Here is an 18,355-nt window from a genome sequence, read left to right as displayed (position 1 = left end):
TTGAGCTGCTTCTTTAAGAACTCGTAGTGTAGGGGCACCTGGGTGGCTCAGATGGTTAAGCGTCTGCCTTTGGCTCAGGTCATGATCTCTGGGTCCTAGGCTTGAGCCCCACATCGGGCTCCCGGCTCAGTGGGGAGTCTGCTTCTCCCTCTCCCTCTGCCTCTCTGCCTCTCCCCTTGCTTGTGCCCTCTGTCTCAAATGAATAAATAAAAAAATATAGGAAAAAAAAAGAATGGAATGCCTGGGCGGCTCAGTCGGTTAACCATCTGCCTTAGGTTCAGGTCATGAACCCAGAGTCCTGGGATCAGATCCCGCTGCAGGCTCCTTGCTCAGCAGGAGTCTGCTTCTCCCTCTGCCTGCCACTCCCCCTGCTTGTGCTCTCTCTCTCTCTGACAAATAAATAAGTAAAATAAAAAAAATTAAAAAAAAGAACTGTGTAGTATGTAGAGGACTTCCATATCTATACCAAAAGGATAACAAGTAAAAGGAATGTGCTGTGAGCAGAAGGCATAGACGGAACATTCCTATTTGCTTTGTCAGTTTAATTCACTAGACATGTATTGTTTTTACTATGTGCCAGATACTGTGCAAAATGCTAGGGAATCAAATAGGAATAAAATATGGTCCCTACCCATAACAAGCTACCCCTGGAGGATAAAGATTGGAGCAAATCAGCATGTTAATTATATCCCCAAGGATTTTCTTTTTAAGATTTTATTTATTTATTTGAGATAGGAAGAGAAAACACAAGCAGGGGGTGGGGTGGGGCAGAGGGAGAGGGAGAAGCACACTCCCTTCTGAGCAGGGAGCCCAACACAGGGCTCGATCCCAGGACCCTGAGATCATGACCTGAGCCAAAGGCAGATGGCAGATGCTTAACTTACTGAGCCACCCAGGCACCCTCCTGCCCACCCCCCCAACCAAGAAATTTTAGAATGTACATTTTAAAAGTCATGGTGCTTCTACCTTGGTGTTTTAACTTTCCTCCTAACGTACTAAGAAGAGGAGCAGAGCACCACAAAGCCAAATGGAGATGTTACTTTCTGTTCTGAACAAAAGAGTCACAACAGCCGTGTTTAGGTTTTGAAAAGGAAAGAAAGCTTTATTATTACTGTAGAAACCTAATAGAAACAGAAGAGGAAAGGAATCTATACATAGATGAAGGTAATAGTAGGCAATAAATGAGAATAAGGCAAAATTACATCACATTGAGTACTTACAACATCCAATCTCGTTAGCTGGGGAAGCCCCGTGGAAACAGCCAGGCTGGAGTCCCAATGGAGAGGCCTGGGTGGAGCATCCTCCCCCTAGGTGAGACTTCTAACTGACCCCATAAGGGCCATATTTATAGGGCAAATGATGGGGCTTGAGTTAAACATGGTTTGCTTACATGCCGTGTGGAGCGAGCTGCATTTCTGTTATCATGTTTTTATATTTTCAAGGAGCCTAGGGTATGTTTGTCTGCCTCCTCTCTCGGATCCCATTCCAGGGGTCCAGCCCAGCCTGGAGCAGGAGGGGATGTGAGACAAGATTTGTAGCTCTTGGCATCCAGAACAGAAGGGCCAGTTCTGGGCTGGAGGCCAGATAATATATTTCAAACAACCAAGCTCCCAAGGTTATTCACATAGCACGAATCTCAAAAACATTAGCCTGCCTGTGTATGTGCAGGTCTAGGTGGTCAGTTATGTGTGACAGATCACAGAAACATCTATCCATATAGAACACCCTCTTTTCATGATTTTAGGCTCACACTCTTATACATGAAATTGTTCATTTAAAATGTGAAGATCTGGGATGCCTGGGTGTCTCGGTCGGTTAAGTGTCTACCTTTGGCTTGGGTCATGATCACGGGGTCCTGGGATCGAGTCCCGCATCAGACTCCCTGCTCAGCGAAGAGCTTGCTTCTCCCCTGCCTGCCTCTCACCTTGCACTCTTTCTCTTGCTCTCTGACAAATAAAATCTTAAAAAAAAAAAAAAGATGAAGATCCAGGCCAGCTGGGTGCCTCAGTCGGTTTAGCATCTGACTCTTGATTTCAGCTCAGATCATGATCTCAGGGTTGTGAGATTGAGCCCACGTTGGGCTCTGTGCTTGACATGAAGTCTGCTTAAAATTCTCACTTTCTCTCCCTCTGTCCTTCCCCCGCCCTCAAAAAATGTGTAGATACCAAACACTTATGATATTTCATTAGTATTAATATAGAAACATAAAACATATCAGACTTTTTGTACTGAGTTATACCTGTGTTTTAGTTCAGAGAAGAGAGTGGTTTGATTTAGGGTTATATATGACATGTGGTAGCCGTAACAATGAAATATGTATAGAAAATAATACATTGATTAATTCCCTTCATCAAAAAAGAGTAAGCATATATTTTTTTTAAAGAGTAAGCATATAAACAGCCCTCAAAATTATTGAGATCTTAGGAGAATTACTTATCTATTGTGTTTGCTTTCGGCCTTGCTTCCTGTCTTAGTCATTTTTACTTTCTGTAAATTCTAGGAACCCAAGTTGTGATACTTTTAGCATTTACATCCAGAATGTAAGATCACATTTTTAAAAATGGAAGGCATTTTTGGTATTTGAAGTTTAATGAATTCACTTTAAAGCAAGGCTGGTCTTGTGGATAGGTCTGTCCTCACAGAAGTAGATGAGGCAGTAGTGGTGCTCTTTCAGAGGGCTTAAGATGGTATTATAAGTGACTTACATGTATTAACTCATTGAATCCTCATAGCAATCTTATGAGGGAATTTTATCAATGAGAAAACAGAAGCACAAGAGATTGGGTGACTTGGCCAAGGTAACACACAACAGAATCACTGATTTTATTGCCTCTGTATTAAAAGGGGGCAATCTATATACTTTTCTCATTCCCTTGAGAAAAAAGGCAAATTGGTAGATCTTTTTTTAGTATATTTGAGGTTCACCTCCCACAGCAGTTAAAATTTTGTCAACTGTGAGCTTCTAGGCAATCATCTTTTATTTGTTTGACTCTTTAAAATTTTATGGTTAAGAAAATTACTTCTTGGGTAACATGAAAAGGAACTGGTAAAAAATGAAATATACTGGGCTTTAAAAATTTGATTTCTCCAGTTTCTCCAGAGGAGGGCGCTTGGTGTTTACAGTTTAAAATTTTAGAGTTTTGTTTTTCTTTAATTGTAGATTGGGAGTCCTCCTCTTGATCCTACTGAGCATTTTCTTCCTGAAGAAGAGAAACTTACTGAACAAGAGAGATCAAAAAGGTGAGTAGGTACAGAAATCTGCTCTCACAGGTAATTCCACATAGTATAGATAAGATGATTGTTCCAAAAAGCACAGTATTTTCTCTTTTGAGACACTCCTAAAGTTACAGAATGTGGATTCTGACATGGATTTTAAAACGTCCATTTGCCACTTACTAGATATGTGAGCCTGTTCAAATCTGAGCCTCTGTTTTCCTTATCTGTCAGATAGATGCAATAGCCATACCCAAATCAAAGGGTTGGTGAGACGACCAAGCTATATGAAAGTTCCTTATAAATTGTAAACCATTATACAAATATTTACTTTTTCTTCATAGATTTGAGAAGGTTTATACTCATAACCTCTATTACCTGGCTCAAGTCTACCAGCATATGGAAATGTTTGAGAAGGCTGCTCATTATTGTCACAGTACCCTAAAACGGCAGCTTGAACACAACGCCTACCATCCTATAGAGTGGGCTATTAATGCTGCTACCTTGTCGCAATTTTACATCAATAAGGTAAGCTTCTCAAATAGTTGTCTAACAAAGTTACTGCTAGTGTGTGTAAAAATAGAACCAGGAGTACCTTGAAAATGTCATCTTTTAAAAACAGGTAGCTTGTATTTTACGCTGTAAACTGGACAGAAAAATGCAGCCCAGTTTGCCAGTATATTAGACTTTTGTAGCTTTTTGTTGCATTAATCCTTTTGAATCGTAAGATGCTGAATTTTGCCTTTGTCTTACATGCTGCTAGCCCTAAAATTACATGTTAGTTACCTAAGACCATCTTTTTTGATACAGAACAGTATCAATTCATTCTAGTGAGATGTTACCTTAAATTGCAGAGTTTATCTTATAGATACAGCTTTATCTTTATACCGTGGTAATCTGGTAACTATGAGGATTTGTCCGAGGAAGTTGACTGTTAAATGTGGGCTTTGATAAAAGCATGTGATCCATTTCAGTTATTCTTTAGAATTAACTCCTCCATAGTAATTTTTCTCTGTTGGAAATGTCTCTGCTCAGTTCCAGAGTTGTCGCTCTTTATGATACACTTCTTCTGGAGGATTATACAGAACAAACTTGAGCTTCTCAGTTGTTTATCACAATTATTCAGAATCATGTTGGTATATTTTCAATTGGACTATTTATTCCTTTCTTCCCTAAGAGTTTTAATGCTGAAACGCTTTTCAGCCACCTTTCCCAGCCAGATTTTCGATTAATCCTCAGTAAGATATTCAACAATAGAAATTACTTTTACTTGTATTTCTGATTCACTCTGAAATATCGGTAATTCTTTGCTTATCAGAGTTCCTTCTTTAAATCTCTCTGGTTACCTGCTGCCATATCCTTACTGGGCCTTTGTCCTTTCTAAGCTTTTTGTTAGTGCTGGTTCTGTAAATGCGCCCTATGTTTAAAGTATTGTCCCACCGAATTTCATTCAGAAAAGCTATTAGCAGGCGAGAAAGGGCTGTGGTGACTGCAGCATCGCTTCTAGGACTTTGGTCTAAGATCAAGCGTGTAAGTAACGCTGTTGCGTCTGTTGGAGCATTCAGTTAAACCTAACTGTCATGAATCCATTTCATCGTGCTCATCATCAGAAGTGTTATCGGTGCCTCTGCTTGTGGCGCCTTCTTTTATAGCTTCCAGAGGCCCCTTACTTGTTTTGTTTAGCAACTTTAAAGCCACGTATTCACTGTGATTTTAATTAACACCTTAAACTCCACCAATATTAATAGTACTAAGATATCTAGATATTAATTCAAAGTGTAAGAAAAAATTTAAAGTTGTTAAGCATTGCTTATGTGGAGCATGCAGTAATTTTCACGAGTACCTCCCCCACCCTGTGCTTTTTTTTTTTTTAAACCAAAATGTTTTATAAGTTTTTGTTACAACTAGCTGAGTTATATTGTAAATAGAGATTTGAACCATTTTCTTTAAAACAATGCAGTTGTCATTTATATCATTCTCATCTTCATCCGGTTCCAGTGATGAGGTTTTGCTATTTGATGTGTCCCCACCTGGCAAGTGCTAAAGTCCCACATTTACCAGCCACCTAGAGGGCACAAGGCACTTGCTGTCGTAGCAGTGACTGCTTGCAGGGAACCAGTCTGACCAAAGCTGAAGTGATAAAGATGGGTAAGGGATAGTAGAGGGACAGTTAAAGCTTCTTCGTGTAAACTGTAACTTTCTTTGGGCTTCGGAGGTGTATACCAACATTCTGATCTATAGATTATGTTGCTGGGCTAATACTGTACACAGTACCCAGCTGTTCTCAAGGTGGCTTCTGAATTTGCTATCATGGAGAGGTACGTTTAATGCCGAGATTTTAAAGTCATAGCCAACCATGAAAAATCTTTTCAACAAAATGAGGTATTATTAATACGAACTAGACATTTAATTGATGAGGGTGGCTTCCAACTAAAAGTTGGACTTTAACTTTGTATTTCTGCTGGGTTGGTCCTGTGACTTACATGATAAATGCAAAATGTTTATATTAACAAAGAGATCTTCTCCAAGTGGGTGAGAACTTTACCATGCCCAAATTTGAATTAGGAAGTCTTCAAGTGTGTTGGTAAAGCAATTGCAGAAAGTTCATCTGTGGAGATCTGTTAACTTCAAAACTCGGTGGGAATCCACATTCATTATATGTAAATTCCCCAAATTCTAGGAGACAGGAATCTCTTCCTATCCATATTTACCCTTTTTTGCCTTTGAAGTAGGATATATAGAGAGATCTCTAAACCTCAGGAAATTAAATCTCCAAGTCCTCTGACAAGGGACACATTTATCACACATGGCATTTTGGCTATGTGGATTGAACCTAAAGGACTGTCTGAAGCACTCTCAGTCTAGGATGATAGGCATTCTTGAATTATACTTATTGATAACTGGAAGAGAGCTAACTTTGAGTTCAGTCAGCAGTTGTCTCTCAGCCAGTTTGGATTATTATTACGAGTTTGAGGGCATTGTTATTTTAATATTTGAGGTGGCTTTTTAACCAGAGAATACATGTCATATACCTTCTTAATGTTCAGCAACCACACAGGGTCTCCTTAGGTCTCCTTACCTAATACTATATACCTAAAGCTATAAAGCTTTTCTCATATTAGAAGACTTTATGTAAGTGTTAATTACAAATAAGGCTGGGTGATAATTGCACTTAGTCTTGTTTATTTCCTCAACAGCTATGTTTTATGGAGGCCAGGCACTGTTTATCTGCTGCTAATGTCATTTTTGGTCAAACTGGAAAGATCTCAACAACAGAAGACAGTAGTAAGTTCATATATGCATGTTTTATTACACAGCTTTTAAAAAACATTTTGAAATCATTTTAAATTTTAGAAAATTCAAGAACAGAACAAAGAACTACCGTAGCCTTTCTCAAGTCACCAGTTTTTAATAATTGCCTCATTTGCAATCACATTTTATTGTTCAGAAGCATTTGAGAGAAGATTGCATTCATTAGCCTCCTTTACCCTTTTGATACTTTAGTGAATATTTTCTTACATAATCATAGAACAGGAAATATAACATTGATACAAATCCCTTATCTATAATGCATATTTCCTTTTCATTAATTATCCCCGTAATGTCCTTTCTAGTACTAGAGTATCCAATTCATGATTTTGTACTGCATTTATTTTTTTTTTTTAAAGATTTTTATTTATTTATTTGATAGAGAGACAGCGAGAGAGGGAACACAAGCAGGGGGAGTGGGAGAGGGAGAAGCAGGCTTTCCTCTGAGCAGGGAGCCCGATGTGGGGCTTACCCTAGGACCGTGTGATCATGACCTGAGCCGAAGGCAGACGCTTAACGGCTGAGCCACCCAGGTGCCCTTCGTACTGCATTTAATTGTCACATCTCTTTACTGTCCTTTGCTCTGGAACAGTTTCCCAGCCATTCTTTCTCTTTTATTCACAGACATTTTTGAAAAATATAAGCCAGTTATTACATTAGATTTCCATAAGTTGGTGTTTGATGTTTCCTTAAGCTAAGAATCAGATGACACATTTTTGGTTGGCATCCTGCGTAAGTGATGTGTCCAAATGTCTAGTTTTTAATTATAGTATTTTATTTAGTTTTAAAAATCACAGTTAACACGTATATTTGAGAAAATCAAAACCACAGTGAGATATCATCTCATACTTGTAAGAATGGCTTTTATGAAAAAGACAAGAAATAACAGGTGTTGTTGAGGATGTGAAGAAAAGGGAACCCTTGTGCACTGTTAGTGAGAATGTAAATTGGTGTAGCCACTGTGGAAAACAGTATGGAGGTTCCTCAAAAAATTAAAAATAGAAATAACATACAGTTCCGTAATTCCACTTCTGGGTATTTACCCAGAGAAAAAGAAAACACTAATTTGAAAAAATATATGTACCCCCATGTTTACTGCAGTATTATTTACACAGTTACCAAGATATGAAAACAACTTAAATGTCCGTTGATGGATGAGTGGATAAAGAAAATACGGTGTATATGTACAGTGGATTATTATTCAGAAAAAAAAGAGAAAAAGAAAAATCTTTTTTAGCAGAAGATATAAGCTTCCAGTTATAATTAAGTTGGGAATGTAATGTACAGCGTGGTGATTATAGTTAATACTGTATTGCATATTGAAATTTGCTAAGAGGGTATATCTTTAAAGTCTCAATGCAGGGGCGCCTGGGGTGGCTCAGTCGTTAAGCGTCTGCCTTCGGCTCAGGTCATGGTCCCAGGGTCCTGGGATCGAGCCCCGCATCGGGATCCCTGCTCCGCAGGAAGCCTGCTTCTCCCTCTCCCACTCCCCCTGCTTGTGTTCCCTCTCTCGCTGTGTCTCTCTCTGTCAAATAAATAAAAAATCTTTAAAAAAAAAAAAGTCTCAATGCAAGAAAAATTGAACTGTGTATGGTCATAAATATTAACTAGACTTACTGTGATGATCATTTTGTAATATATACAAACATCAAATCATTATGTTGTGCGTATGAAACTAATATATAGTTGATCCTTGAATAATGGGGGGGTTAGGGGTGCCTATCCCCTGTGTAGTTAAAAATCCATGTGTAGGGGCGCCTGGGTGGCTCAGTTAAGCGTCTGCCTTCGACTCAGGTCATGATCCCAGGGTCCTGCGATCAAGTCCCACACTGGGCTCTCTGCTCAGCAGGAAGCCTGCTTCTCCCTCTCCCACTCCCCCTGTTTGTGTTCCCTCTCTCACTGTCTCTCTCTCTCTGTCAAAAAAAATCCATGTATAAATTTTGACTCCCCAAAACTTAATTACTAAGAGCTTACTGTGGACCAGATGCCTTACCAATAATAAACAACACGTATTTTGTATGTTATATGTATTAATACTCTATTCTTACAGTGAAATAAGCCAGATAAAAGAAAATGGGAAAATCATAAGGAAGAGAAAGTACATTTACAGTGCTATACTGTAAAAAAATTCATGTATAAGTGGACCTGTGCTGTTCAAACCTGTGTAGTTCAGGTCAACTATAATGTCATATATCGGTTGTATCTCAATTTTAAAAAAAGATTGGTACTTTTTACTATTATAAAATCAGTAACATATCTACATAGGGCCCCTGAGCACATTTTACTAAGTTATCAACCCAATAACTTTTGCTTCCAAACCTTAAGGAAGTCAAGTACCCAGATCCACAAGCTATTTCTGAAAGAAAGAAAAAGGACTTCATATCTAAGTACAAGTTCCAGAGTACAGTCAGTCCTCATTATTTGTGGATTACGTATTTGCGGATTCACCTCTTGCTACAATTTACTTGTAACCCCAAACTCAGTACTCGAGGTACTTCTGTGGTCATTTGTGCAGAAAAACAAAGAAGTTGAGTCATCTGAGGTTGCACGTTCCCAGCTGATGTTGAACAAGGCAACGCTCACCTTCTTGTTTCAGTCTCATATAGTAAATAAGTGTCCTTTCTGTGGTTTATTCAGTACCCATTCTTCATATTGTTGTGGGTTTTTTTTGTAATTTCATTGTTTAAAATGGCCCCCATGTAGGGGCGCCTGGGTGGTTCAGTCGTTAAAATGGCCCCCACGTAGTGCTGAGGTGCTGTCCGGTGTTTATAAACACATGAAGGCTGTGACTGCCTTATGGAGAAACTGCAGTGTTAGATAAGCCCCATTCAGGCACAAGTTAGAGTGCTGTTGGTCCTGAGCTCAGTGTTAATAAGCCAACAATATATACTAAATAAGGGGTCGCTAAACAGAAATACACATGAAATAAAGTTACACATATTGATCAGTTGGTGAAAATAGGACCAGAAGCCCATGGGAATCTAACCCTGTATTTTCCCGAGGAGTGGTGTTTCAGCATTTGCTAATAATTCTGTGTTCACAGTGACTTTATAGACCATAACTACCACGGATAATGAGAATCGACTGTATGTTGTTCCTTAGTTTTACTGTTAGAGATAAAAACCACTTTTTTGGGGCGCCTGGGTGGCTTAGTTGGTTAAACGTTTGCCTCTTGATTTTGCCTGACGTCATGATCTCAGGGTTGTGGGATCGAGCCCCATGTTGGGCCCCCCGCTCAGCAGGGAGTTTGCTTGAGATTCTCCCCCTCTCTCCTCTCTTTCCCTCCCTCTGCTCTCTGTCTCTCTCAAATAAATAAATAAATCTTAAATAACAAACCCACTTTTTCTGCTGAAATAAATATTCATCTAAAGGAGACAGTCCAACCCACCAGTGCCATGCTTCCGTGTTGCTTGGGAGGCTAGCGACTTGACTCTCTCTCTGTAGAGCTGGGCACTGTGACTGTTGTACTTGGTGTTGGTGGCACACCCATGTTGATGGAAAAAGGTAGACTACAGAGGAAAGTTTAATGCGGTACTGCATTAAATCTAATATGGTGATGGAAAATGTTATTTCATGTTACAAAGGATTTTTTTTTAAAGATTTTATTTATTTATTTGACAGAGAGAGACACAGCGAGAGAGGGAACACAAGCAGGGGGAGTGGGAGAGGGAGAAACAGGCTCCTTGCTGAGCAGGGATCCCGATGCGGGGCTCGATCCCAGGACTCTGGGATCATGACCTGAGCTGAAGACAGATGCTTAACGACTGAGCGACCCAGGCGCCCCAGGATTTTTTTTAAATAGTGAAAACCAAAATAATTTAAATGATGAAATTTATTTATTTATTTACATTGTCATTTTATTTATTTTTTAAGTACTCTCCATGCCCAGCGTGGAGACCAGTGTGGGGCTTGAACTCACGACCCGGAGATCAAGACCTGAGCTGAGATCAAGAATTGGATGCTTAACAGACTGAGCCACCCAGGCGCCCCAAATCATGAAAAATCTTAAAATAAATTTTTTCTTTTAAAAAGGAATGCCCTCGGGATGCCTGGGTGGCTCAGTCGGTTAAGCGTCTGCCTTCGACTCAGGTCATGATCCCAGGGTCCTGGGATCGAGTCCCGCATCGGGATACCTGCTCAGCAGGGAGCCTGTTTCTCCCTCTCCCACTCGCCCTGCTTGTGTTCCCTTTCTCACTGTGTCTCTCTGTCAAATAAATAAATAAAATTAAAAAAAAAAAAAGGAATGCCCTCCACAGATGTAACTTAAATATTTTGGTAAAACTGGACATGGGACTTGCATTACAAAATGAAATAATTGGCTGTTCATTAAACCATATTCATCATTCTGAATATTAATTTGGGGGAAGCTTTGCACTCAGGACAACCTTTTAATTCATGAGAACTCTATTTCAATTTGAATTTCACTAAATTGGAATTTTTGACAAATTGATTAATAATTATGCTAACTTTCACCTTGTTTGACACTATTTCTCTTCTTTTTTTGAGAGACCATGTGTGCGTGCACAAACTTAGGGGAGGGGCAGAGGGAGGGAGAGAATCTTTTTTTTTTTTAGATTTTATTTATTTGAGAGAGAGAGAATAGAGAATGAGAGGGAGAGGTAGAGAGAATCTGAAGCAGACTCCGCACTGAGCACAGAGCCTGATGTCAGGCTCGATCCCACAACCTCGAGATCATGACCTTTGTTTAGATTTGTTTCTTATAGAAGAAGTAAAAACAACAGAATTAGAAGAATGGTTATATTAGAAGAATAGTTATAAAGTAGGGAACATCTATTTAATTGTATACAATGCTGTACTTAAAAATGTTAGAGTTGATAATGATATGAGTGACGTGTTAGTGGTATGATATATAAAGAAAAATCTATATTCAAAATTGAATATACATTGTGACCTTAGTTTTTACCAACAGATAACACAGAAGAAAAAACTAGAAAGAAATCTACAAAAATAATAGCAGTGAGTGCCTCTGGGTGGTAGGAATTTTGGGTCGGTTTTCCCCCCACTGCTTCAGTGAGAATCTGTTACTCTTAAATTCAGGGGAAAGTGCTATAAAAAGAATGTAATACACAATGAAAATTGCGATTGTGACCATTAACTTAGGTAAATAACGTTGTGTGATTTTAGCTACTGAAGCTGAGGGAGATGTGCCAGAGCTTTATCATCAAAGAAAAGGAGAAATAGCAAGATGCTGGATCAAGTATTGTTTGACTCTCCTGCAGAACGCCCAGCTTTCCATGCAGGTAATGTAGTCAAAAGGTACCTTTTCTTTCTTAAATAAGCAGGATGGAAGTAAAAGCTTAAAATGGGAATTATGCTCATTGGGCTCACTGCATATTTATTATGCAAAGCATGCAGAATGCTGTCAAATAGTTCTTGCTCTCCCATCTCTACCTTTTAGAGTCTTATCTATTTAAGGTCTATCTCAAATACCACTTCTTCCTTGAAGACTTTCCTTTGGGTAGAATATAAATTCCTTGAGAGGTGGGAGCTGTGTCATATTCACGGTATATCATTATCTCAGACATGGTAGGTTCTCAGTGTATTAATTGTTCAGTGTGTAATTTTTCATAGCCTACAGGTATCATTTCCCTTCTTTAAACTCCATAAAACATTCCTTGCCTGCCCTAAATCACTTAGATTTTGCTTGTATTATCTCTATTCATATTCTCATCTTTTTTCCTTCACCTCTTCTTAGACTATAAGCAATCTAACCTTTATATACTTTTTTTTTTTTTAAGATTTTATTTATTATTTGACAAAGAGAGACACAGCGAGAGAGGGAACACAAGCAGGGGGAGTGGGAGAGGGAGAAGCAGGCTTCCTGCGGAGCAGGGAGCCTGATGCGGGGCTCTATCCCAGGACCCTGGGATCATGACCTGAGCTGAAGGCAGACGCTTAACGACTGAGCCACCCAGGCGCCCCTAACCTTTATATACTTTATATGGTATATATATTTATATTTATTTTATAAAAATATATATCTGGAAATAGCCCTGCCACTTTATAGTGGTATGTTTGTGGCAATTTACTTAATCTCTCTTTGTCTCAATTTTCTCACAAAGGAGATGGAGATGATAACAGTACTTACCTAATAATGTTGTTATCAGAGTTAAATTAATATATATGCAAAGGGCTCAGAAAAGTACCCTAGACATACTAAGTCCTCAGTAAATGTTCATGGTCATCGTCATCATTACTAATTCATACTGAATCCTAGCTTCTAACCACTAAGGAGGAAAGTAAATCCTTTGGATGCAGTATACTAAACATAGATACGTAGAAAACTTTCCTGGAGGAGTTATGCTTCTTTTTTTTTTTTGCATACATGCATTAAAATACAATAATTTTTACTAGTGATAATATAGAACCCATGAAACTACGAAATGAAAGAAAATCAAACAAACCACAAAACCCCAGAAGCATACATCGTGCAAGGATGAGAGCATTTTAGAGGTAGAGGGTAAAGGTGAGGTATATTTGGGAAAGAAAGGAAGTAGGGAGAACTAGGAAGTTTTATGTCTAGAGAAGCTGGATCCAGGAAAAGCTGTCAGCTTTCTTCTGCTCAGAAAGCAGCCAGGAAAGCATCTAAATAAGCAAGCAGCCAGGAAGCAAGTAAGTAAATAAGATTTTGGAGACTTAGGGCTTGCATTTGAAGTAATTGTGCCAAGCAAAATACACCATCATTTAACTCATACCCTTCACTTAGTTGATGTTTTCCAGACTGGGCACCAGAACGTATCACCTGATTACTTGAAACTAATTAAAATAGTTGCCTGCTCTTAAATTACTCAGATTTTCCTTAATCTGACTTTGTTATTTTAACTTCATCCTTTGATTATCTGTTTACCTGAAAAGCCTTCTTCAATTCAAGCTTAAGACCTACACAATTTATGCTACCTCTATGCTAGTCGTTGTCCTAAAAGTGCAACTTTGGGGGCACCTGGGTGGCTCAGTCGTTAAGTGTCTGCCTTCAGCTCAGGTCATGATCCCAGGGTCCTGGGATCGAGCCCCGCATCAGGCTTCCTGCTCCGCAGGAAGCCTGCTTCTCCCTCTCCCACTCCCCATGCTTGTGTTCCCTCTCTTGCTGTCTCTCTCTCTCTGTCAAATAAAAAAATAAAATCTTTAAAAAAAAAAAATGCAACTTTGTTCCACAAAGGAGAGACACATGCTGGAGGACATATAGGAGGAAGTAACATGTGAAGGATGCTCTGGGAATGAGTAGGAATTAGCTGGACCGGAGAAAAGAAGGCTCAGCATTCCAGCAAGCTGAGGCAGCATGTTCTGGGGCACAGGGAGCATGGTGTCTTAGGTGGGATGGGACAAAGGCCTGTGAGGCTGGAGCAGAGTAGGAGAGCACGTGATGTAAGATAGAGTTCGAAAGGGGCTGGAACCAGCAGGACCTTCGAGGAGTGGAAGGCTTGAAGGGTTTTGGAACAATCGCTTAGGTGGCAGAGTGGAGAATGAATTGAGGGGAAGCAACAGTAGAGGAGGGAGATTAGTTAGAAGACCACTGGAGCCGTCCAGGTGGAATGTGAAGGGAGCTTGGTCTAGGATGGTGGCAGAAGAGATAAAGAGGAAAGAATGGATTCCAGAGGTATTTGGGAAACAAAATGTAAAGGACTTGGTGATAGATTGAAAGTGCAGGGTAAAGGGGAGAGGAGAGGGACATCTCAAGGATGATTCATTCCTAGGTTGTTGGCTATCCAGACTGATGGAGGCTTCTTCACTCAAACAGCACTAGAATAGGAAACAGCTGAAGAAGAATAGGAGTTCCATTGTGGACGTCCTGCAGATGAGCCTTTGAGTGTTCTTAGAGGAGAGGTCATACAGGGAGCTGTAGCTGTGGGTCTGGAGCTTGAGAAGAGGTATGGGCTGTAGCTCTGTTTGTGAGTCACCCTCCCATGGATGACAGTGGCAGACGTGGGTATGAACAGAGTCATCCGTAGGGCAGTGCTGTCCAAGAGAAATAGAACACCAACCATGTATGTAATTTTCAGTTTTCTTTCTTTCTTTTTTTTTTTTTAAGATTTTATTTATTTATTTGACAGGGAGAGAGAGAGTACAAGCGGGGGAATGGCAGGCAGAGGGAGAAGCAGGACCCTTCTGAGCAGAGAGCCCAATGGGGAACTCGGTCCCAGGACCGTGGGATCACAACCTGAGCCGAAGGCAGACGCTTAACTGACTGAGCCACCCAGGCGCCCCTGTAATTTTCAATTTTCTAATGGCCACATTAGAAAAGGAAAAAGGGTGAATTAACTTTATACTTTTTAAACCCAGATTATATTTAAAAAATTGTCATTTCTGTAGGTCATCAATATTAAAGAGATTTAAAATTATTTTTGAATTAAGTCTTAAAAATTGGATATATATGTTGTAAATACAGCCCACGTCTCAGTTTGAATTTGCTGCATTTCCAGTACCCAGGAGTCATCCACATGTGGCCCGTGGCTACTGTTTTGAACAGTGCAGATCAAGAGACCATGTTGAGTGACAGGAAGAAAAGGCTTAGGGGTGGAGCATAGAGGGATCTGATGTTCAGTTTTATTGGCCAGGAAGAGAAAGATGAGCTTAGTTTTTTTGTTTTTTGTTTTTTAAGATTATTTATTTTAGAGAGAGAGTAGGGGTATGAGTGGGAGGAGGGGCAGAATGAGACGGAGAGAGAGAATCTCAAGCAGACTCTGTGCTGATCGAGGAGCCTGCCTTGGGGCTTGATCCCAGGACCTATGAGATCATGACCTCAGCTGAAACCAAGAGTAGGACACTTAACTGACTGAACCACCAGTGCACCCTCAGCTTAGTCTTTTTTTTTTTTTTAAGATTTTATTTATTTATTTGTCAGAGAATGAGAGAGAGAGAGTGCGTGCACAAGCAGGAAGAATGGCAGGCAGAGGGAGAGGGAGAAGCAGGCTCCGCGCTGAGCAAGGAGCCTGATTCGGGGCTCAATCCCAGGACCCTGGGATCATGACCTGAGCTGAAGGCGGACGCTTAACCGACTGAGCCACACAGGTGCCCCACTCAGTCTATTTTTTAAACCATTTTACCTTTTTTTTTTTGACCTGAGGGGTAGGAGGAGATAACTTTGATGGTAGATTTAACTGTGTCTTCACTTTAGTGTCTTTGAGACCTGGACATTTCTCTGTATTTCACTAAATAACTTCTAGCATAAACATCGTATCATTAATCTTAATGGCATCTCAGTGCAATATTTTTAGGATGTAGATTACAGTCTTACTCTAATATTAAAATACTAATAATTTATTACACGTATATAATGTTTCACAGTCTCTAAAGTTCTTTCATATGCATTTATCTTACCTGAAGGAGAAACTATAAATGAGTTTTAGTTCCCCAGAGAGGAAAGTCGTATGTAAGCAGCTTATTTGATTTATACCTTTTCCTATTTCTTACATTTTTTTTTAAAGATTTTATTTATTTATTTATTTGACAGAGAGAGTGAGAGAGTAAACAGGGGGAGCAGTAGAGGGAGAGGGAGAAGCAGGCTTCCCACTGAGCAGGGAGCCCGATGTGGGGCTCGATCCCAGGACCCTGAGATCATGACCCAAGCTGAAGGCAGACACTTGACCATCTGAGCCACCCAGGTGCCCCTATTTCTTACATTTTTAATACAATTGAAATACAATTTTAGAAGAAAGAAGTCTTAAAAGATGTGTAAGATTATAGCACCTCCATAAACCCAGCTGAGAAAGAGGGCATTCTTTTCTTTCCTCTTAAGTTTGCCATAATATTATTCAACAGCAGATCAGTGTCCTATCTCACCATAATGTATTTTTTCTTTCAGGACAACATAGGAGAGCTTGATCTTGATAAACAATCTGAACTTAGAGCTTTAAGGAAAAAAGAATTAGATGAGGAAGAAAGGATGAGGAAGAAAGCTGTACAGTTTGGAGCTGGTGAGCTGTGTGACGTCATCTCTGCGGTGGAAGAGAAAGTGAGCTATCTGAGACCTTTAGATTTTGAAGAAGCCAGAGAACTGTTCTTACTGGGTCAACACTATGTCTTTGAGGCAAAAGAGTTCTTTCAGATTGATGGTTATGTCACTGACCATATCGAAGTGGTCCAAGACCACAGTGCTCTGTTTAAGGTACTTGCCTTCTTTGAAACCGATATGGAGAGACGGTGCAAGATGCATAAACGGAGAATAGCCATGCTAGAGCCCCTCATTGTGGACCTGAATCCACAGTATTACCTGTTAGTCAACAGGCAGATTCAGTTTGAGATTGCACATGCGTACTATGATATGATGGATTTGAAGGTTGCCATTGCTGACAAGCTGAGGGACCCCGATTCACACATTGTAAAAAAAATAAATAATCTCAATAAGTCAGCACTGAAATACTACCAGCTCTTCTTAGACTCCCTGAGAGACCCAAATAAAGTCTTTCCTGAGCATATAGGGGAAGATGTTCTTCGCCCTGCCATGTTAGCTAAATTTCGAGTTGCCCGTCTCTATGGCAAAATCATCACTGCAGATCCCAAGAAAGAGCTAGAAAATTTGGCAACATCATTGGAACATTACAAATTTATTGTTGATTACTGTGAAAAGCACCCTGAGGCTGCCCAGGAAATAGAAGTTGAGTTAGAACTTAGTAAAGAGATGGTGAGTCTTCTTCCAACAAAAATGGAGAGATTCAGAACCAAGATGGCCTTGACTTAATAATCCTTGTTTTTAATGAAAGAAAATGTGCAATATTGAAGAGAGTTTTTCCCCTTAGTCAAACAAGCCCCATTCCATTGTGATGATTACCTTTCTAGCCAGATGAGTGCAGTTTGAACTTGACATAACAGACCAATTGTCTTTGCTAGGACCTTAATCAACATAAAGATAATTTATACCTAATTATGTAAATTGCCTTGTTAAGGTGACGTGATTGGTATGTTAGATTGCTTGTTTCCTATTTAAGTAGAAACCTTTCCTGCCTCAGTTTCTAAAGGTAGGTTCTTTGTTGGCTAGTACTTGATAGATTTGTTAAGAGGAACGATTCTGGAGTTACATACCTGGTAGTCAAGCCTGTTAATTGAAAAGTAACTTCCTGTAGTTATTCTTCCCAAAATATTTACTTTCCTATTTCCCAGAGAAATGGCTCCTTTTCTGAAAACATCAAAAAACTAAGCTATGTTGTTGTAAAGTACTGTAAAGTAGTTTGTCTCATTTATAGAGGAAAAGGCCTTGTTGGAAATAAATTGACTTGTTTCACTAATAAAAGGTTCCATTTACTCTTTTGTTTTCTTGTAAGAATCAGTTTCATTTTTGACACTTCGAAGGTATTGCTCTACTTGAAGCCAGAGGAGAATTTTTCTTTGGCACCATCGCGCAGTTAGAAAACATTAAAACCTCATTCACTGAAGAAGTATTTGAGATAGTTTCTGTGCCAGAAAAATCTTATTGGCTGAGTTTCTTATAAGAGCATTTTGGTATATCTATAAACCTTCAAGCACTGTTGAAAAAGGACATGTACTTCAAAATAACATTGTTGATATATGTTAGTCATTTCAAGAAATGAAGAATTGAAATGGAGTCCCTATGAAGCACAAAATCAAGATCATTTGTGAGATTTGATACAGAGAATAGCTCTGTATGTTGACTTGCCTCTTAATTTGCTTCACAAAGCCTAGGACTCAGTCAACTCTAAGATTCTGAAACATATAGGTGTGATAAACACCTTGCTTTTCCTCTGAGATCAATTTTTCAGGAAAAAAAATCTGAGCATAACAGCCATGTATAACTCACTCAGTATTTAATATTATTAAATGTCGACTGTGGGTCAGGTACTGTGTTCTCACTTTTCTAAGT

General features: G+C 39.4%; 1 protein-coding gene across 1 annotated transcript in view; it reads left to right on the top strand.

Annotated features, from left to right (window-relative positions):
* The window catches only part of KIFBP (kinesin family binding protein), a 40,513-nt gene extending 22,728 nt beyond the window's left edge, over window positions 1-17,785 (top strand). The window contains exons 3-7 of the mRNA XM_031021972.2: window positions 3,161-3,240; window positions 3,558-3,741; window positions 6,411-6,498; window positions 11,668-11,783; window positions 16,343-17,785. Coding sequence (XP_030877832.1) covers window positions 3,161-3,240; window positions 3,558-3,741; window positions 6,411-6,498; window positions 11,668-11,783; window positions 16,343-17,218 — 1,344 coding nt within the window. The 3' untranslated portion in view covers window positions 17,219-17,785. The remainder of the gene's footprint in view (window positions 1-3,160; window positions 3,241-3,557; window positions 3,742-6,410; window positions 6,499-11,667; window positions 11,784-16,342) is intronic.
* Window positions 17,786-18,355: the final 570 nt, after the last annotated feature.

Source organism: Leptonychotes weddellii, chromosome 6 (genome assembly GCF_054177405.1).
Source record: "Leptonychotes weddellii isolate Sample4059 chromosome 6, ASM5417740v2, whole genome shotgun sequence".
Classification (NCBI taxonomy): Eukaryota; Metazoa; Chordata; class Mammalia; order Carnivora; family Phocidae; genus Leptonychotes; species Leptonychotes weddellii.
The sequence above is the reverse complement of the archived record's forward strand: the minus strand, read 5'-3'. Positions and strand labels throughout refer to the sequence as shown.